The 21,762-nt window shown below is 35.1% G+C and overlaps 1 protein-coding gene across 1 annotated transcript; it reads left to right on the top strand.

Annotated features, from left to right (window-relative positions):
* Nucleotides 1–1,199: 1,199 nt before the first annotated feature.
* LOC110105985 (fimbrin-2-like) lies at nt 1,200–21,196 on the top strand. Its single transcript, XM_028698552.1, has 11 exons — nt 1,200–1,521; nt 1,601–1,780; nt 1,852–2,078; nt 2,189–2,360; nt 5,028–5,066; nt 5,187–5,255; nt 5,370–5,486; nt 9,396–9,610; nt 19,804–19,959; nt 20,064–20,263; nt 20,928–21,196. Exons 1-11 carry the CDS (start codon nt 1,435–1,437, stop codon nt 21,152–21,154), a joined length of 1,689 nt encoding a protein of 562 aa, XP_028554385.1. The 5' UTR covers nt 1,200–1,434; the 3' UTR covers nt 21,155–21,196.
* Nucleotides 21,197–21,762: the final 566 nt, after the last annotated feature.

Genomic DNA, 21,762 nt, shown 5'->3' with positions numbered 1-21,762 from the left:
TTTCCCACCGGATTGAAAGTGAAACACACAATTAGCATTTAAACCCCTCATATTTCCAAATTTCAGCTGAAGGAGTCCATTCATTACTAAAAAATCTTTCTACTTTAAAATAATTGGTAAAAAATAAATAACTAAATAAATACATTTTCTGATTGATCAAAATAATATTTTTTATATGATGGGATTGTTATTGTTTTCTCAAGCCTAAGAACATTATTTTTAAGTAAAGGTCTCTTTAGTTTGAAATAAAAGGGGGTGATTCAAAGTAAAAGAAATTTTAAGATATTTCGAATTCATCATCTAATTTAGGCTTTGTTTGGGACGGCTTCATTACTGTTTCTTAAAACACTTTTCTAGTATAAAATTTTTGATTTTTTAACGAGAAAATTATTTTAAGAAGCAATAAAAAAGCCGTCCCAAACGAAGCCTTAATCTTGACATATTTAGAAATCGTTACTTCTGACAAATTTTCAAATATGTTATAAATTCTCGCCACAAACTCTTGTCTTTGCCCATCATCGCTACCGTCATTCGCCATTGGCTGACGACGCTAGGGCTCCTGCCACTGCCCACTTGTCACTACCATCGTTAGATTTTATATTGCATGTATTTCACTTCAAATTCATCCAAATAATTCTGAATATTTCAAATACATTACATTCATTTTATAGTATATTCTATTTTACTATACATTATATTTTCATACAATCAAACAGATGCTGAATACAACTAAAAAGACTCAAAATCTGAATTCTTAAATCTCCATGGTTCATTGAATAGAAGACTAAGGCTTCGTTTGGGGGGCTTTTTTATTGATTCTTAAAACAACTTTTTATTACAAAAAGTAAATTTTTTTTTACTAAAAAACTATTTTAAGAAGTAACAAAAAAACCGTCCCAAACGAAACCTAACTAAAACATATTCTAAAATTTATCAAATATTACATTCAAAAAATTTATGTCACATAAATATTAATAAAATTGATCAATAATTTTTTTTCAAATAAAAAAAATTATGTTCTCCTAAAGTTTATTAATTATTTATTAAAAAATTTGAAAAATTTTACATAAATATAAAAAAATTTAAATTATTAGAAATTTAAAAATATGTTTTAACTCCATCATATTCATTTTAGTTACAATGACGAGATAGATACTTTCCCTCAGGCCTCAGAGGGTAGCTCTTCATTGACATTCCGGCGTTTCCCAATTCGTTTCCTAATTCGTTTCCCGTCGAGTCTATTATATATTCAATTTGAATCTTTAACGGTGGTTTCTTCCTCGTGGGCACCGTACGCCTTTGCTGCTTTCCGTTACACCCCCTCCTTCCTTTACTCTGTTCTCCGGTAGCTCAGAGTCTCAGACCGAGCTCAGCCCCACTCATTTCTCTCTGCTAGCTGTCTTCGCCACCATAGGGGAGTCGGGGAATCGAGCAATGGCTGGATTTGTAGGGATTCTGGTGTCGGATCCCTGGCTTCAGAACCAGTTCACTCAGGTGGAGCTTCGCTCGCTCAAGTCCAAGGTGAAGTCTTAGCTCTCTGCAGGCCCGCTTGCTTTTCTGCTCCTAGTCCTATTCTGCATTGAGTGGAATCGTTTTTCAGTTCATGGCGATGAGGGGTCCTGGCGGCAACGGAAGCTCGATTATGGTCCGGGACCTTGCAGCTGAGATGTCGAGGATGAAGATTGCTGGCGACGGCCTTGCCGACGAGGAGAAAGATTCGTTCCTTCGCCACTTGTTTCCTAACCTTGACGTCCATGTCGATTTCGAGGCTTTTCTCCGGGTTAGTTCAATCAGCCTGATTTATTTGCTTGTACTATTCTATTAATGGTATGTCGTGTGGGGTTTGCGAAGGCTTATTTGAAGATGGAAGGGCATATCGGGAGGAAGAATTCGTCTTCCGAGTTCCTCAAGGCGGCGACGACCACTCTGCTCCACACCATTAGCGAATCGGAAAAGGCTTCTTACGTTGGCCACATCAACAGTTATCTCTGTGGTGATGATTTTTTGAAGAGGCATATCCCTATTGATCCTCTAACAGAAGATCTCTTTGAGATCTCCAAGGATGGCGTGCTTCTATGGTAATTAATCTAATTTTTTTTTGGCTATTTTCAAGTTTGTTCCTTCTTTCCGTCGTTGATTTTTCTGATGAGATGAGGTGATACACATGGGTTTGTGCATGTATGTGAAGCAAACTTATCAATGTGGCTGTTCCGGGGACCATTGATGAACGGGCGATCAATACCAAGGCAATGCTGAACCCATGGGAGAGAAACGAGAATCATACATTATGTCTCAACTCCGCTAAAGCTATTGGGTGCACTGTCGTCAATATTGGAACACAAGATCTCGTTGAGGGGAGGGTAAGTATGACACTTTAAGTGGATGGCTTTGTTTGGATATTGATTTTTAGTTTCCATGTGTGAATGGTTCCAGGATTGCTTGACAGTTTTATGGATTATTCTCTTGTTTATCATTGAAGGTCTATTGCTAATAAGTTTCTACATTTGAATCTTATTTATTTATTTATTTTTCTGTTGATCTCTACGAAGAGGCCTGGGGTAATACACAGTGAATGAGATAATAGGCACATATACTGATATTTACATTAAATAATTTCAATAATTCTAGGGAGATTTACATACATACCATTTTATTTCATGTTATTTACATATCTAACACCCAAAATATTAATATTACATGCCTACCACCCATAGAACAAATTTGGGTGTATGGAATGAAATATTAAAGTTTATAGAATGGAATGAATTGTACAAATGAATTACATGAGTGATATATTTGATATTAAAGTTGTATATGAGTGCTAGACATATAATATTAATGTTTTGGGTGTTAGGTATGTAAATATCATAAAATAAAGCAGTATGCATGTAAATTTCTCATAATTCTAATATCCTCCCACAAACTTATGATGCTGTTGCAAGAAGCAACGAGATTTTGCTTACCAAGAAGCAAAAACATGAAAGCAGATGAGACTTCATAAACAAGTCTGCAATTTGCAGAGAAGAAGAAGCAAGGGCAAGCTATAAGTGCCTAGCTAAAGCTGATGACAAGTGAGATTACGATCAATCTCGATATACTTAATTCTCTCATGAAAATTGAGTTAAGAGTTACAATACATAGGAGAAGGATAATAAAAAACAACACCCATATTAACAAGCAACCACCGAAACCAATTTATCTCTGTGGTAAGTAGAGGTCATAGCATGCACTCATCTTCCATGGAATTTCTAAAAATTATGCTTTATTTCTTATTCTTCCAGGAAATAAGAATATCTATGAAGTTCATAGACATTAGTGATAGATTTGTGGTATATTGGATTGCTGAACCAATCAGCATTAGAATAAGCATCCATCTCTAAAGAGATGATGAAATTAAGAGATTCTGAAAAAAGAATGCCGAATATAGCAAAATATGACCCATGTCTCTAGTAATAGTGAATGGCTCAAACCAACAACTAGTAGCTAGGCCCAATTTCAATCTCTTAAAGAATGAATAGGCGAAGAATACTATTTTGAAGGGATAATAAATCAAAATTGTTCCGTCAATCACTGAAGGAAGATCTAAAATTGCTGAAGTTGGACAAATCATGGAGTCTGGTAAAATTGATGACCCTAGCTACTAGTCATAACATCAGGTAGCCTGCAACCCTATTGAAGATTGATGTCTAAAAGAACTAGTTTTAAAAAGGACTTGGATGGGGAATTTAGGCTCTCAAATAATGTCTTTTTGCAGCTCAAAAAGGAGTCGTTGAAGGCGGTTACGTCCTTCACATGCTGCCAACTTAAAAAGAAACAATTTAAGAAAAAGTTACTACAAGATAATTAGTAAATACTAGTAGACTGCAGTCTCAAAATAATAATAATAATAAAAAAAAAATTGTTAAAATGACTTGAAGGAATTCTTTGTGTTTGGTGGAGGTCTTCAACCAAACCATGCTAATGTTGGAGGAAAAGCAATGCCGAAATGGCTCTAACTTCAAACACAACAAATAAGGGAAAACTTGTCCAAATCTTCTCAGTGAAATGCAAAATGCAATGAAGAAGATCAATAAGGAAGTCCACAATCCAGTAGGTTATTGAAAAATGCGAAGACTCTAAACTACCTATGCCTCACTCTTCATGCTTGTTGAATTTATGTTCAAGCTCCAGATAGAAAAAACAAAGAAATTGGATGAAGAACCAATCAACTCTATATCATCTGCAAATATAATGTACCGCAACAACAACAACAACAACATCAAGCATTTATCCCACTACGTGGGGTCGGCTACATGAATCCTTTTTCTCCATTGTGTCCTATTAAAAGTCTCAAGCGAAAACCTTTAGACTCTAAGGTTGACCTCCATAATTCAAGTTTACCTTCAACTCCCGCTCTAGTCTTATCAACAAGAAGAATATCATCAGCAAAAAGCATACACCAAGGTACATCCTCTTGCAAATGTCTAGTGAGAACATCCATGACTAAAGCAAAAAGATATGGGCTTAAGGCTGATCCTTGATGTAACTCAACCGAAATAGGGAAATACTTGGTCAAACCACCTTGTGTTTGAACACAAGTAATAGCTCATGCATACATATCTTTAATGATTTGAATATAAGCATTATTGACTCATTTCTTTTCAAGAACTCTCCATAGCACTTCTCTTAGAACTTTATCATATGCTTTTTCTAAATCAATAAATATCATATGCAAATATAATGTACCAATGCACCTAATTTAAAAAATCTTTTGTAACATTTTAATTACCAATACAAAAGGATAGGGACATAATGTTGATATATGATTTGTATTTTTTGCCATTGGAAACTATTTAATAAACTAACTCTAATAAGATTCACTGTTCTGTCACTATTATTTTTAGAAATGTCAATAGGTCTTTACCATTGCACCACGCCCTTCATTTCTGGCACGACTTATTTATATATCATTTGGTTTCTTAAATTTACTTTTTGTCCGATATCTTAATTATTTTGATGATTGATGTGCATTTATATTATCTTGTCAGCCCCATCTTGTGCTTGGTTTGATATCTCAAATCATTAAGGTATGCTTTCCTGATTGAAAACCCACCAAATGTCAACTTGTAGACTACACCTGTTGGTTCCTAGTGCTTTAAATTTATCTGCTAATGGTTTTTCATTTTTCTGTGAACTGCTTCCCTTAGATACAACTTTTAGCTGATGTTAACCTCAAGAAAACTCCCCAGCTAGCGGAGTTGGTTGGAGATAGCAGGGTAAGACATTGAACTCTTTTTAAGTAAACCATATGTTCTCCGGTAATTGAATTAATTTACAAGTATTGGGGAAGGGTCGCATCATTTTATTGCTATAAAATCATTTGAATGCAGGAAATGGAGGAACTCATGATTCTACCACCGGAGAAGATTTTGCTTAGGTGGATGAATTTTCAGCTTAAGAAGGGAGGCTTTAATAGAGCCATAACAAATTTTTCATCAGATGTCAAGGTGCAAACCTGGATTTCTTCCTATCATTAAGATAATTAAATCCACTTGCTCTGCAGAAAACTTCTAATTTGAAAAAAAAATCCTAATTCCCTATTTCAATTCTCAACTGTGTTTATGAATTAAATTTTGGAAGATTACAATATTCACGGATGATTGATATGATTTCTTGACTTTGCAAGGTTAATTTTGCTTGTTATACTTCATGGGAAGATAATTTAATTATTGGGACTTGTTGTGGGTATATGGGTAGGTCTATTAGGAAATGATTGTTAGTTCGGTGTGGAATTTGATTGTGTTGATCAATCATGCTTCTGATTGTGCTGATCAATCATGCTTTACTGCTGCCTCGGACCTCAATTCCACCAGTCAAGCTCGCCGAGGGTCCTCCCCCTGCTTGGGTTCGGGTGCTTTGCACATGATTTTTTTTCGTATAAGAGTGATGCAGTGTTGTGTATCTGAGCGCTGCGGCGCTGTATAGTTTTCTTGGAGATAGACATAGAGCGGAGCGTTGAGGTGCTCCAGACCATGGCGCTACGATGCTATCAGACACATAGGAGATAGAGAGTTGAGCGTAGCGGCGCTCCAAATTTAGCGCTGTGAGGCGGGTTGATAGTTTTCTTTCTCGTTTTTTATTAAGGGTTGCGTCCCTTAGTGATTTTTTAAAGAGTTCTCTTTGTTGCTTGTATGAGAATGATGCAAAAGTGAAGAAAGACAAGGAGAGAGTGAGAAAGAAGTGAGATCTGTACTATTTCTCCCAACTTTTTATAGTGAATTCCTTGGTGTGGTGTGACTCTATGGGTGTTTCCCAGTTTCGAATTTTTTCCATGTTAAATCTTGATGTTCTTTCTTTCCGCTGCATTTTCTCTTTCTTGGTTGTGTTCGCTGCGTGGTTTACTTCCCCAACAATGACAATTATTTTAAACTAGTGTGGTTATGTATGACATTGACCTCTAAAATTTATCAAAACTGACCATCAAATATGCACCTTACAAGCATCTGTGTATACATTGTCTTACAAGAATTACCGTATTGCTTGTTGCACAAGCTATAAGGATCACTTTCAGTAGCCATGTCACACAGTATTTGAAATGCATAATATTCATAAGCGTTTAGCATTAATGACTATTGATGGAATGCACAAAAGATCATGCAACACTAACTGTCGGCATGAGTCTCAATATTGTGTGGTCCATTTCATTCATCAATTCTACTTGTTGCATGCTATTGCACACTCTATAAGCATCCAATGCAAAACAATAATAAATGAAAAGAAATATGTAAGATTTGAGCTATGACTATAGACCGTTCATATTATAAATGATAACTAATATGTGTTCTTTAGGACCTATGATGTGAAACGTACATGCAAGGATGATTAGATTAAGAAAGTTGCACGCTTAATTTTAGGAGCCACAATAATTATATCCTTTATATTAAATTTAAACGACAAGCTAAAATACAAAGAGCGGTAAAACAAGTTTAGGCTAAATCACATGCATAGGAGTTAAGACCGTAAAACATCTAACATTGCATACATGGAAAGTTTCAACAAGAAATCCCTAGACACAATGAGATTAGTACGATGAAGGATCCCTCACACAACTCTATAATTTACTAGGTTTTAGCGGAAGAGCATTAACATGTTCTTCATGATTGTAATAAAACCACAATCAAGGATGCAACTATGAAAATAGAGAGTCGGGTGTCGATTTTACCCAAAGACAAGAGAGATACGCACTCCAGCAAGGTCGTTTGAATGCTAGGGAAGAGGTGGACAGCAGTCAGAGTCGTTTGGATGAAAGATACGGTGCTGGGAAGCTTGCAGAAATCAGTAGACAGCAGTCCAGTTTCCTTGGACAGCAGCTTTTGACCTTGGAAACTCCTTAGGATAGCAAGGGTTTGGACCTAAACAGTTGGACAACAGGTTGTAAAAGAGCAGCCTGCATTTTGGAGGTTTTAGGCGGCAAGAATCCCGATTTCCTTATGCTGGAATTCTGGGACAACAGGGGAAAATTGAACCTAGCTTTTGATAAATGGGTGTTCCGTGGAGCAATGGAAGAGATAGGGGGGCGGCTTGGTTGAGGGGAATTACATTAGGTCCGAGGAGGGGAGATGAAGTTTTAGTAAATCTAAAATTAATTCAGATTTAAGTGGATTTGGAGGGAATTAAATTTGAAATTTTGATTTCAAATTCAAAGAGGGTATGACACGAAGAGGAAAATACAAGGAGAAAGCCCAATAAAGGGTGGCCGGCGGCATTAAATGGGGGAGGAGGATTGTGGGGAGGAATTTAAGATTTTCTAAAACAACTCATGGGAATTAGGAAAGACATTAAGAAATCCAATCTAATTTGAATTTCAAATAGGATTGATTTTATGCACTTTCCTAATTAAGATTTGCAAATAAGGAAAGTATTTGAAATTTGAATTTCAAATTTCAAATAAAATTAATTCTTTCCTTTCCTCTTGGAGTTAATTTAGGAGGGGAATTATGATGATTGAAATCATCATAATGGAGTGGGGCAAGAGAGGAGGCCGGCGGTATCAAGAGAGGAGGAGGGGTATGGGGAGGATTTTAAGAAGTTTTCAAACAAGATTTGCCAAATATGAAAGAGAATAAACGACCATCTCTAATTTAAAATTAGATCGGATTGAAATTTAAGACTTTCCTTATTTGGAGTTTTGCAAATTAGAAAAGTTTTTGAAATTCAAATTTGAATTTCAAATAATTGAGAACCTTCCTATCTTGCTTGATTCAACATAGGGAGCCATGATGATGTTTGTAGTCATCATCACGGTGGGGAGCCATGTGAGGGGCGGCGGCAATGGGGAAGGGGTGGCTAGGCGTCAGATTGGGTGGGCTTGGGTGGCGGGTGGGCTTGAAGTGGTGGAACTAGGTGGAGGGGGTTAAGCAACCAGCGGTGGAGGGGCAAGAAGGGGCCTGCGGGTGGAGTGGGGGAAGGAAGAAGAGAAAAACACAAATAAAATAGAAATAAACTAACCACGAGCTGTGGACCCTTCCAACGACTAGTGGGTATTGCACTTGCTCACCTTGAGCTCTTTCTCCCTTCTCTCTAGTGCTCACACAAGAAGAAGAAGAAGAAATATAGGAAAATTTTAATTAATCAATCATCATCCGAAAATACAAGAGAACTAGCCTATAAATAGGCCTTATGAAAAGAAAAGAAACAATAACTAAAATGCCCTTCGGGCTACAACACCATATGACCACCCCTAAGAGTAAAATGGGAAAAGCAGAAATATAAGATAAATTAGTACATAAGACTCATCAAAAAATAAAATAACTCCAGATCGTAGCCGTTGATCTTCCGATGTCCGCATCAACCTATTTCATCTCTTTGTTTTCTGGGAGTCCATCTGTTTCTTCACGTAAGCCTCTTGCTACAAAAGGTGAATGTTCTGGCAGTTATATGTTTTTCTTTCTTTTCTTGCTTTCCATGGTAAAAATTTCTTCTGCCAGGCCAACTACATCTAATCATAGATAGGGTTTTTGCTTTCACATAGTAATTTAAATTGACCTGTTGTTAAACGAATATTCTAATCTCTATGAAGTTCTGCAACTGCATCCCAACTTGAGGGGATTTTGGATGTTATGATAATGTGCCAGTAGATTTGATCATGAGCTTTAAAAGATTAGATGGCGCTTTGTTATGTCTGCTATAATAATTTCCTTTTCTAGTGATGAATTATGTTGTGTGGTTAGAGTTACAACGCTTATGCCTAGTTTTCATCCCCTGGGAACAGGTACATCAAATCAAATTCTTTTCCTACTCATGTTTTGTTCATTCAGTGCAACAAGAGTCTTCAAACAAGTTGTTTTCTTAGGCTAGCAAACAAATTTCTATTTTGGCTGAAAATTACTGATAATACTATCATTTCACACTGACAGGATTCAGAGGCTTATGCATGCCTTCTGAATGTTTTGGCACCTGAACACAGTATTAAGCTTTCTGGAAAGAATGTGAAAGATCCTCTTGAAAGAGCGAAGCTTGTCCTTGAACATGCAGATAGAATGGGTTGTAAAAGATACTTGACTCCTAAAGACATTGTTGACGGTTCACCAAATCTGAATCTTGCTTTTGTTGCACATATTTTTCAGAAAAGGTATTCATCAATTTTCTAGAACTTCGTGCACAAAAAAATTTCCCAACTTACAATACCAAGAAAGCATTACATTATGATTGAATTCTACATGATAATCAGAATTACAAAATAAAGTGATGATATTCATTATTTTTGGATTATGAGTAGTCCAAACGTACAATCAATTAGTTTAATTAGTTGGCCTTGATATTTTTTTAAAATGGTAACATCTGATGGTGCACCCAAGATTTGTGTTAGAAAAGCCTTTGTAAGATCTTTTAAGGTCTCATGCCTCCTCAAGTAGGCATTTGGGTTGACAAAGGATGGAAATCATGTAAACAAAATAGACTATTATGCCTCCTTATGTCCTTTGAGCTTTCAAATGATTGGAATCATGTGTACTTTATGAATATATTTTTGAAAGTACTTTAAGAAGGATGAAATTCTACAATTTTAACAATTTAGAGAGACTATATCATAGGTGATGAGGATATCCGACCTTGGAGAGTCTACCAGAGGCGTGGCCGTCGGTCTATGGCCACGATTGTGCACTTTATTTTTTATTATCATTATATTAGACTTATTATTGATGTATTAGTTTATGAATTTTATTGTGCACTTGTAACTGTACTCTCTTTTTAGGAGGAGACTCTCCTCTCCCTCCCCTTGATTAAGGATGTACTTCAGTGGAAATAACATCCTTGATACTCTTCAGAAACTCTATCTTTGACTGGCCATAACCAGTGGCGCAGTCCCGGATTAGCCCATTCAGTAAAGTTTTAAACTTTCGCTTCTTTTCAAACAGAGAAGGGATAATCGGGTCGTCCTGGAATGGGGTAGGTAGGGAATGTGCTATACGCACTATGCTCTCTTCCCCAGCCGCAACAGACAATGGATAGAATCTGCTACCAGCTAATTGAGGGGAATTAACATATGCCTCAGGGATTTCAGGAGTTATATCTTTTGATGCCCCAGCTGCGGCGGACATAAGAGAGTTCTTCTTTGATGCTTCAGCTCTTTTAATCCTTCGCCTCATACGACGGATCATGTTGCGACGTTGGGATTTAGTGATCTCGGGGATAGCAGAGGATGATCCCAATTCAAAGTTCCCAAAGATCGGGGATTCAGCAACAACAGGAGACTTTCTCTTAGCCACGGTAGCTGATCGGGGAAAAGTCAAACGAGTAAACACCGAGGGTTTAGTAGCTGCGGGAGCAGCTACAGACCCACCCTCGACATTAATCTGGATAGGAGTTGATCGAACTGATTCTACTACCGGAGTCACCATCTCAGTCTGTGGTGCTCCAAAAGTGACTTGCAAATTATCGAATCCGGACCCATACTTGATCTGATTGCCCTCAGCGGATTGGGCAGCAGTGATGTTGAAGTTGAAGACTAATTTTCCAGACATATTTTGTAATTCAAAGGTGATTCCAATCAAAAACTGATCCGTTTGAGTCTACGCAAAGAATCTGATTGCCGATAGTTGCACTGATTTGAATGTAACTGGAGTTTATTATAAGGATTAAATAGATCGAAGATTTAAGAAGAAATGATTCAATTAAGGACCCACACCAGAGGGATACAGTCACAAAGTGCAGATTTGGTAAGATATTTGATTAACGATTTGAAAGGAAATGAGCATTAGATTAAGAAGACATTAAATAAGGACCCTTGTCCTTAAGAACTTCGAGTATACATGAGCAAACACGAGTAAAAGAAATTAAAAAGGGGGAATAGAGTAGAAGTTTATAATCTAAAGCCTGATCTCAACGCATTGAGTCAAAAATCGGATACGAATGAAAAAGAGAAAACTCTAAGGCATGCAAATGATACACAAATGACATGCAAATGTCAGACGACAAACGGGCAGCACCCCTACCAGACCTAGGACCAAACCTCTGTGTTCCGGGTGGACATCCGCCAGGCTTTAGGACGAAGCCGGGTAACCATGGGTTATGCTCACTCGCGTGAGCATGATTATGCAAACAGTGGACTCAAAATAAACATGCAAATGTCATTCAAATGACAAACAGGTTTGGTTGACTCGATTTAAGGAATTCTACAATTATACAGTTTAAATAAAAGGACAATCAAATCAACATCAACTCTTAAATCAAATACAGAACATCGGAATCCCAAAATAAATACAGAAAAAAAATTGAATATAATGAATTCAGGAATTTAGAAATGATTTCGAATAAATTCGAAAAGAATTCTAAGCTACTAATCACACAAGTGATATGCAAATGTCAGACGACAAATGGGCAGCACCCCTACCAGACCTAGGACCAAACCTCTGTGTTCCGGGTGGACATTCGCTAGGCTTTTAGGACGAAGCCGGGTAAGCATGGGTTATGCTCACTCACGTGAGCATGATCATGCAAACAGTGGACTCAAAATAAACATGCAAATGTCATTTAGATGACAAACAGGCTTGGTTGACTCGATTTAAGGAATTATACAATTATACAATTTAAATATAAATGCAATCAAATTGACTCCAAATCATAAAATCAATAAAATCAAGACAAATCAAAGAAAATTTATTGAAATGATTAAGTCTATAAGCAAGAATCGGAGAAGCAAAATCGGATACAAGAAATTCAAAATCTATAAAGAAATATAAAAGCAACTAAACATACAAATGACACTCAAAATGTCAGATAAGAAATGGACAGCACTTCGACAAGATCTAAGACCTTCGCTGGTGCTGACAGTTGGCCTATCTGCTCAGCTTTTTAGGAAAAGCTAAGGAAACCATGACTATCGATATTCATTGATATGATTTCTAAACTAAACAAGCAAATGACAGGCAAGGCTTGACTAACTAGACTAGAATGACATAAAACTATACAAATCAAAGACTTGAGGCAGAAAATCAAATCGAAAAGACGAAATCAAATATAAATCAATCGTAAGAACCCAAGCCACAAGACTATACAAATCATCAGACCAAGCAATAGCAGACTAGACAGATCAAAATTTATATGAAAATTTAATAGCCCAAATATTTAGTTAAACTTATATATAATTTTAAAAAAGAATTTAGTCTTCATTTGAAATGAAGAGAGAAGTTTATCCCCAGCGGAGTCGCCAGAAAAATCTGTGAGAAAATATTTTTTTGACTTTTAATTAATTTTTTTTAAAAAAAAGAGTTTCACTATTATTTTAAATAAATAGTTTCCCACATGATTCGCTTTATTTATATTTTAGTGTTTTCTTTCAATCAAATCTATATAGTCGGACATCATACCGCCCCGAGAGGTAGACTAATATCCTTCTATTGATCTGAAAGAAAAAAGAATATAATTCATTCTTCTAATCAGGTGCAGCATTGAGAATATACAAATCATCCTAAAGGATGATAAGTATATTATCCTATCGACCCGATTAGACTAATGAATCGTGAATTTATTTTCATAATCAAATATTGAAGATATTTGACCTGCTTATGGAAGCAAATCAATTATCTACCTATCCTTTGATTGTGGAAATAAATTTTAAAATATGGATAAAGCGTGATCTACATCCACAGATCTTTCCCCTACCCTAGAAAGGAAACTAAAGTAGGGTTTAGATTATTCTGGGATCTAGACTTCCTATAGGGGCAAGCCCCTATTGTTAATTACATCTCCTAAGAGAAAACTTTCGATTTAAATGAAGACTGATTAATTTCAAAATTATATACAATTTTAACTAAATATTTGGGCTAATTTAAATTTTCATTATCAGGCTTTAGATTATAAATTTAATGCTGAATTTGGAAGAGTTTTAGATTTGATTAGAAGAAAGAATGTGCAGGGAGAGAGTGTATACATTCTGGACTTACCACCTGCCTAAAGTGGGCTGCCAGCTAACAATCCTAATCACAATAACTCTTACTTAAGATGTAGTCTTATGTAAGCCCTAGGGGCATATTCGTTTTATTTTAGTCTTTTAATTTCTAAGGCCTATAAATAGAGGCCCTTGCTTTTGTATTGACATGATGGAGTTTTAATAATAAAAATTATTCTGCACTTTTATTCTTTGGGAGAACGTTAGTGAGAATCCTTATGGAGGGAATCGTAGTTTCCACCAGTCGCAGGATGGGTCCGGGCTTGCTGCTTGAAGGCCATTGGTGAAGGGCAATGCATCACCCATTAGTCTTTGGAAGAGTCCAAGGCTCGCGTTTCTATCTTTTTTTTTTCTTTTTTTTTTGTTTTTCCTTATTTCCCTAAACCGTCACCTCCTCAAGCCCTCCACCAAGACACCGATCTTCTCACCCCATCACTTCCACACCATCGTCCTACACCAGCCCCTCCCTCCTCCCTCCCCTTGGCCGAAATCCAACAAAGCTCTACCCACCCGCTGACCACCTATTTGCCTAATATCACTCTTTCAAAACTCCTCTTTCCTTATTTAGTATGTCATTAATTTGAAAAGATTTCAAATTCGAATTAATCTAATTTGAATTTCAAATCCACTCTTATTAATTACATTAATTTTGGGAAGTTTTTTTATTTAATTAATTAATCAATTCTAAAATTGATTGATTAATTAATTCCATACCCAAATTTCAAATGCTTTTCTAATTAGTTCATCTATTTTATGAAGCATCCTCAATTGATACAAATCTAAAATTGATTCAGATTTGAAGTTATCAATTAACATTCAATGCAAATATTCATATATGTTGAATGCGGCCACTCCCCTCTTTCCTTCATTGGCCGGCCCACGTTCCCTCCCCTTCTCTAATTATTTATTCCCTAATTTATAGCCTAAGATTAGGGAATTTTAATTACCTCTTCCTTCCATTATTCTTCTTATTTGAAATTTGAAATTGTTAAATCTCTCCAACCAAAATCTACAATTAATTTCAGATTTTGAAATTATCTCCCCCACCTCCTCCCGTTCTACATCAACAGATTTGAAAGGAAATTACCAAAAGTTAATTTGGGATTTTCAATATGGTTTAAAATATAAACACCATATGTCACACCCCGCTAGTGGGATTAAAAGGAAAATACAAAAAGCCCTATAATAAGTCGTTAGCCAAAGTTAAAACATATACTTTCAATAAGATTAGTTTATCAATAAGATTATCATATTATCTAAATCCAATAACACCTACCACTTTATCAACCAAAATATAAATAAAATTTAACTACTATAATAACTCATTCAAATAATAAATTATATAACTTCTAATCTTGATCATCTTTCAATAAGATATCTAAGAATAAATATGGAAACTCTCCTCTAGGTGATGATCAACTAATAATTTGAAAATCATAAAAAAATAAGTATGAGTTTGCATGAAACAAACTCATTTAATGAAACTCACTCAAAAAAGTATAAAAAACTAGGCATAGGATATAAATATGATCGATGAAAGAAACAAAGTAAAATAGAATTTAAATCATTATAGTTATAGACACTACATCAAGGACAAGATTTTTAAATATAAAAATTATTAAATAATACTTATTATACACTAGAGTTCATTAAAAACATTATATAAAAATAAATGACCATTGTGTAATAAAAAAAAAAGACCATTGTGTTTGATTGTGAAAACATTCACTTATAAGCATACTTTACTAATAAATTTACAAATAATTCATCAACTATTTATCATTTTCTTTATACACACATTTTACTACGATACCTTGAAACTTGAAAGGTAGACATCAATATCAAGAAAATTCAATGATTTTTTTTCCCGGCCTGTTAGCCCAGTTAGCCAATATAAAAAAGGTTTTATTGACAATATATGCATCATTTACACAAGCATATATTATATAAATTTTGTTTTACAATAACAATTCTCAATGATGATTGTAAAATGATCAAACTTTGTTACATATGAATGCAATTTATAATTTATATGGACAATAGTTATTCTTAGCAATTGGAAAAATATATGTGAACTTGTAATAATTTGTACAACAAGTAATAAGTCAAGCTATTTCATAATATCATAATGATCATATGAATTACTATGAACAATTAAAGCATATTCCATATTTTATTATCAACAATTAACTCATAAAAAAATGTCAAGGGATACACCCCTACCAAGGAAGTGTATATTTATCCCCTAACTAATAACGAGTTACCCATCTGACAGAGATCACAAGCACATTAACTTTTTTATCATGACATTGATCATCCTGCTCCAATGCATGGTGCTTCATAAATTTTAAATTCAAATAGATAGAATTTAAGCATACATTCAATACATTGCTCATTAAAGCATTAAATAATCATAACAATGAATTAGACAGATTCTTGTTATAAGTTATTAGCATTTATCCTAATTTATACCCAAATAGTCATGTGTTCATTTCACCCTCTTTATTAATTTTTTTTGTCACAATGAACTTAAAAGTGACATTATTATAATAAATCAATCAAACTTTCATTAGCAATACAAAGTTTGATACCCCTTCTTCTAAATTAATAAATTAGTTATTCATTTAGTTGCCTAAACCTCATTAACTCTCTACACTATAGTTTAAATTTCATAATTTTAATTAGAGATTGCTATATATGCATATATGATAATCAAATTACATGCACCTTCATAATCAATATTTATATATAATCCCAAGCTTAATACTTTAGGTAGTATCACTTTATAAGAAATTAAGCATAAAAATGCTTGGTTAGGGTTGTCCTATACCAATCCAAGGAAGAAGATGATGATGGGAGGCTTGCAAATCTTTTCAAATGAATATTATTAATCAACTTCCTCCTCTTTACATCTCCTTCGCTCATGTCAGTCTATTCATCAATTCCATTCATTAATGTCGCTATTCCTCTTGGCCATTTTAGATGTTGATAACCCTTGAAGTCAACCTCCATTGCCTCTTTTTTCACACTTCAACTCCAAGCCCTGGTTGCAAAGGTAGAACTTCCTATTGTTGCTCACTGCTCACACTCGTCCGCTTATGGTGAACGTTGCTTATTGCTTTACATGTGCTCTCAAGCTCCATCTTGTTTCCCTCTCATTTCCAACTTACCTCCTTTCGACCACTCCTCTTGGTAGCTCCTCTCACTTGAATTTTTAGCCTAAATCCTAATTCTAAATTAAAAGGGGAAGGAAGCCGAATCGGGCTAGCCTGGTTCATAAAAAAGGGGCATTAATACTGGATATGTAACCATAAACTAGGATATCATCAAATAAAATGATGAAAAATTTGTGTAAATAAGGTTTAATAGTTTGTATTCATAATATTTTGAGAAGTGGTGGGTGCATTATTGTGGCCGAATGGCTTCATGGTGAGCTTATAATTGATGTCTTAATTATGAAATATGAACTTTAGGAATGTTGTCAATTGCCATACAAATTTGATGACGGCCCACACCAAGATCTAATTTTGAGTTTGTTGACACAACTTGCAAAATGTTGAACATTTCTTTGATGGTCGAAATAGGAAACATATGTGGAATGGTCTTTCTAAAAGTATCATATATCATCCTTTTTTTTGTTAACCAAATTGGTGATGAAAAAGAGTTTGGGCTTGGCAAAAGAAGATCAGATTGTAGCATTTTCACAACTAATGATTCAACTGCTATCTTCTGGAAATGGGGATAATGATGCGTGCGAACATGAACCAAATAGGAATTGGGTTTCAGATGAATTTGATGGTCATGAAGGTGAGGTGTGGGCGGGTAGGTGGGCTCATTGAATGGAGAAATATAGGATTCTAACAAAGGGTGAAGGAAAAGATGGTCTACTGGTGGTGTTTGGGTAGTGTTTGGAGTAGTAATTAGATTGGCGATTAGGTTAAGTAAGAAGCTATGATCATTGGGATGATAATTTTATTAATTGTCTGAAATGGAGTTTTTAAATTAGAAGAGTCGTGGAGCCTTGAAGCATGGTTGTGGTATCCAAATGAGAAGTACTTACGGCTTAAGAGTAATATATGGTGTCAATTTTATTCAAATTCTGCAATTATTGTTCTCCAAGAACAATCTACACCCCATGTATCAACAGGATATAAAATCTCAATTTGAAACGATTTCTCTATAGGTTCAAGTAAATATCACAATATTTGTTTTCACATATAAGTTTGCCGCCAGTACCTATGAGGACCTGAAATGAAGAGGTCGATGTGATGGGCAGGCAAGGGAATTCAACAAGACGCTCTTGAATACATTTGTGGGTTAAATCACAATCAACAACACTTGAAAATTGGAACTAGTGAGCGTGCTATCAAATGCTAAAGATATGCGATGTCACTTGTTCATCCAAATTGTGAAGATTTATTTTAGGTCGGTTTGATGGAGTGCTGTCTTCGTCGACCACTAGTAATTCAGATAATATGATTTGTTTTAATGAGCTTCAAATGGGGTCACGGAATCAGGATCAGTAAAAGAGAAAACAACTTGCTCTTGCGAATATGACTTCTATAGAATTTTTCATCATAATTAAAGCAAAGGTTCTTCTCACATTTGTCTATGATTTCCATTAGGGTAAGTTTTGTGATGGGTAGTTGTACTTTAGTTGATGGTTGTCGTTTATTAGGGATGGGAAGAAATGGTGTTAGGAAACTGGTAGAAGAAATATTCTATGTGAGTGGAGCTGAAATGGTAGCCCAGCTTGTTTATCTTAAAAAAATATAGCCCTTAATAGCTTGGCCAAGATAAGTCAATCGGTGAATTCTTACCTCCTTTTAGATTGTTGGTCACTGCCTTGATTTAAAAAAAAATTATAGGAATACTTTATCAGAATAACTTTTCAAATTCCTGTTGATATTCAGAGTGTGAAGAGTTTGCAGCAACTTGGCGTGCTCATCATGAAGGTTGCAGTACTTGGAGGGTCCGAAGTTATTGCAAACTGCAATGGGGAAATCATGCCAACAGGATAATCGTTTCATCTCAGGCAGCCATAGAAACCATGCCTCTAGCGATCCATTCATGTGGAATAATGTTAAGGGTGAACTCGTTGGCATTGGAGAGTATGAAATCCATGATAATGCTCAATATTGTGATTCCAGCCTTTGAGATTCCGCTAGCATACCAGGTAATAGTTAAACATTACTTTGTGAATGGCGTGCCCCCCATCAACTCTTTCATGATGTGCAATGGTTTCATGTTCTGGTGGGAGAGGTGGAGATGGTGTGGATTGGCCTTGCTTAATCTCCAATAAGTTTAGGAGAAGATGCATATTCTACATTTATTTTCAAATTTCATCGATTTGTTCCCTTGTAGTTTGAAACATTTTTTTTATATTTGGATTGAAGAACGGGTGCCATCCAATATAGCTTTGCACAATGAAGAGAGGATTGTTATCAGCAAGAGCGCCAAAATGTTACAATAAATGGTGAATTCGAGTTTCATTGGAGGCTCTGAAGCAGGGGCAGGCAGTGCACAATGGAGAGGAGTGTATCAACAAGTACACCAAAATACTAAAATAAATGGTGAATTTGAGCCTTATTGGAAGCTTTGGAGATGTGGCTTTGTAGATTGAAATGATTTTTGATATGGATTGACGGGTGGGTGCCATCTAGTATATTAGTGCACAACGAGAGGGGGTATTATCTAAAAGAGCACTAAAATGCTACAACAAATGGTGAATTCGAGCATTATTGGAGGCTGAATAGGAAACCGGAAGAATAATAGTGGAAAAAAAAAATAAAGTTCTGGATAATCATTACATTTTCGATGAGCTACTTATACCATTGTTTCCCCACAAACTCACATCTTCATTGTTTGAGTAGGGCATGATAAGTGTCCTTAATTCTAAATAATTGCCTAAATGCAAACTGCTAAAATCATTACATTATCCCTTCGTATAACAAATTATCAGAATTTAAAAGGCTACTACTATTTCCTACACCCATAAAAACATCCAGCTATTTCCCCAAAGCTGTAATCCTTTAGCTTTGCCATTACATGATGAGCTCATCCTGGGCGTTCACTACTCAGTGGCATTATGGTTCTGTTATCAAGGACTTCTTCATGGGTTGTATCATAAATGTTCCAAGTTTCATTGAACAGCAGGGTGTAAAGCAGTAGATGACAGGTTTGTGAAATTCTTTATAGTGAAAAGAGCATCCCACAAGCGTTGGGTAGAATGCTATCCTATTTAGATGTGATTTCACTCAATTCAATCATTACTTTTATGCATTAGGTAGAGGGCTGTTTTATCTCTCCAGCTGTTTTAGTATATGATCTCTACATGTTTTAATTGGGTAGGAGAAATGATTACTTTCTTGCTGCAGGAATGGATTATCTTCTCAGCAGAAGCAATTCTCATTTTTGGATGCTATACAAGATGACACACAAGTTTCTAGAGAAGAAAGAGCATTTCGTTTGTGGATGAATAGCCTGGGAATTTCAACATACATTAACAATGTGTTTGAGGATCTTAGGGACGGGTAAGTAATTATTTTTTCTTGCCAAAAATTATGATGAACTTGCTAGCATGAATATTCCATGAAGGGCTATCTTACGCTTATGCATCAATTATGTTACATTCTAGGTGGATTCTCCTTGAGGCTATTGACAAGTCCTCTCCCGGAATAGTTTCTTGGAAGTTTGCAACTAAGCCTCCAATCAGAATGCCATTCAGAAAAGTTGAAAACTGTAATCAAGTTGTGAAGATTGGTAAACAACTGAAATTTTCACTAGTCAATATTGCTGGGAATGACATTGTGCAAGGAAATAAGAAACTCATCCTTGGTATGTTGCTTACACCGATGCCTTAAATCTTTTTGGTTTTAGCATATCTACGGATAATTTGAGCAAAAGTTTTTTGCACTAAATTTTGACTGTTCTATTGGATTTCTTTTTAACTTTTGTATGGATTTAGCCTCAACTATTTGGTGTTGGATTTATCAATTCCCATTCTTCATTTGCCCATGCTATGCTTATTTTACACAAATCATTTTGTATAACTTATATTCGAGTTATCTTCGGTTTATTCTTTATACTTATTTACACAAATCATTTTGTATAAATTCTATTTGAGTAATCTCCAGCTTATTCTTTTTTTCTTCTTAATACTTGAATATAAATTATATCTACCATATTATTTGCATATCTTCTACTTTCATAGTGCATGCCGAAATTAAGGTCTATTTTTAGCCATTTGATCATCAGTATATGCTTTACTCATTGTTAGATCCATCACTTTAATCGAATTTTTTTAAATTCATGTTTTGTAATTTGTCAACACATATATCATAATATTATCATGTCTTAATCATAATCTCATTTAGCTATATAAACTTATTGTGTTCACTTTAGCCATTTATGATGAAAACATGATGAACTTGAAATAGCACTTGAACGCCTGCCAAGGAGCCTGAAATTATCAACTATTTCCTAACCATATTTTTTTCAGCATTTTTGTGGCAATTAATGAGATACAACATCCTCCAACTTCTGAAGAACTTGAAATCCAATTCCTGTGAAAAAGAGATTACTGATGCAGATATTTTGAATTGGGCCAATAATAAAGTGAAAGATTCGGGAAGACAATCACGGATGGAAAGTTTTAAGGTATGCATCTTCTTTTATCTTTCACTGCAAATTCTGATATTTTTCCTAAGTAAGAAGAGAAAATTATAAATGTCTAGCAGTCACCCTATACTTCACCAAACCAAAGCGGTTCAGTATTTGATCAGTAAAATATCAGAAGAAAGAAAATCAACATTTTAATCTTTTTCTACGTGTATGTGTGAAGATGAGTATCCAAACTACTTGCACCTTCTTTTGTTGTGAACATTTAGATTTACGTTTACTGAGTCTCGCATGTCTTCCTATATCTGATTCATTATTCTTTTGTCATGACCTGGCTATTCAGCAAAAACAATGTAGATTTTAGTTTTAGTTTTTCTTTTATTTTCATTCGGTTAATGTTGCCCATCAATTTTCTTGCGGTTCTCAGATCAGATGGGGTACCTATAGGCTTCCTACTGGTGTAGTCTCATATTTACTGTCTTTTTGCCTGCTGTGCAGGTTGAAATTCCTGCGTGAGATTCTTTATATTAAGTTTTAATACTCTGTTGCTACCATTGATGATTAAAATCACTCTCCAAAAGTTGTCTATTATACTCGTGCCTTTCAGTTTTTCACTGCGAAAATTAGAATCTTCAGGATGCTTAAACCTATCGTATATTTTGACTATTTATTTATATTCTTTATCAAGCATTTTCAAGAAAAATCTATTTCAATCA

Source organism: Dendrobium catenatum, unplaced genomic scaffold, assembly GCF_001605985.2.
Source record: "Dendrobium catenatum unplaced genomic scaffold, ASM160598v2 fragScaff_scaffold_9, whole genome shotgun sequence".
NCBI lineage: Eukaryota > Viridiplantae > Streptophyta > Magnoliopsida > Asparagales > Orchidaceae > Dendrobium > Dendrobium catenatum.
The sequence above is the reverse complement of the archived record's forward strand: the minus strand, read 5'-3'. Positions and strand labels throughout refer to the sequence as shown.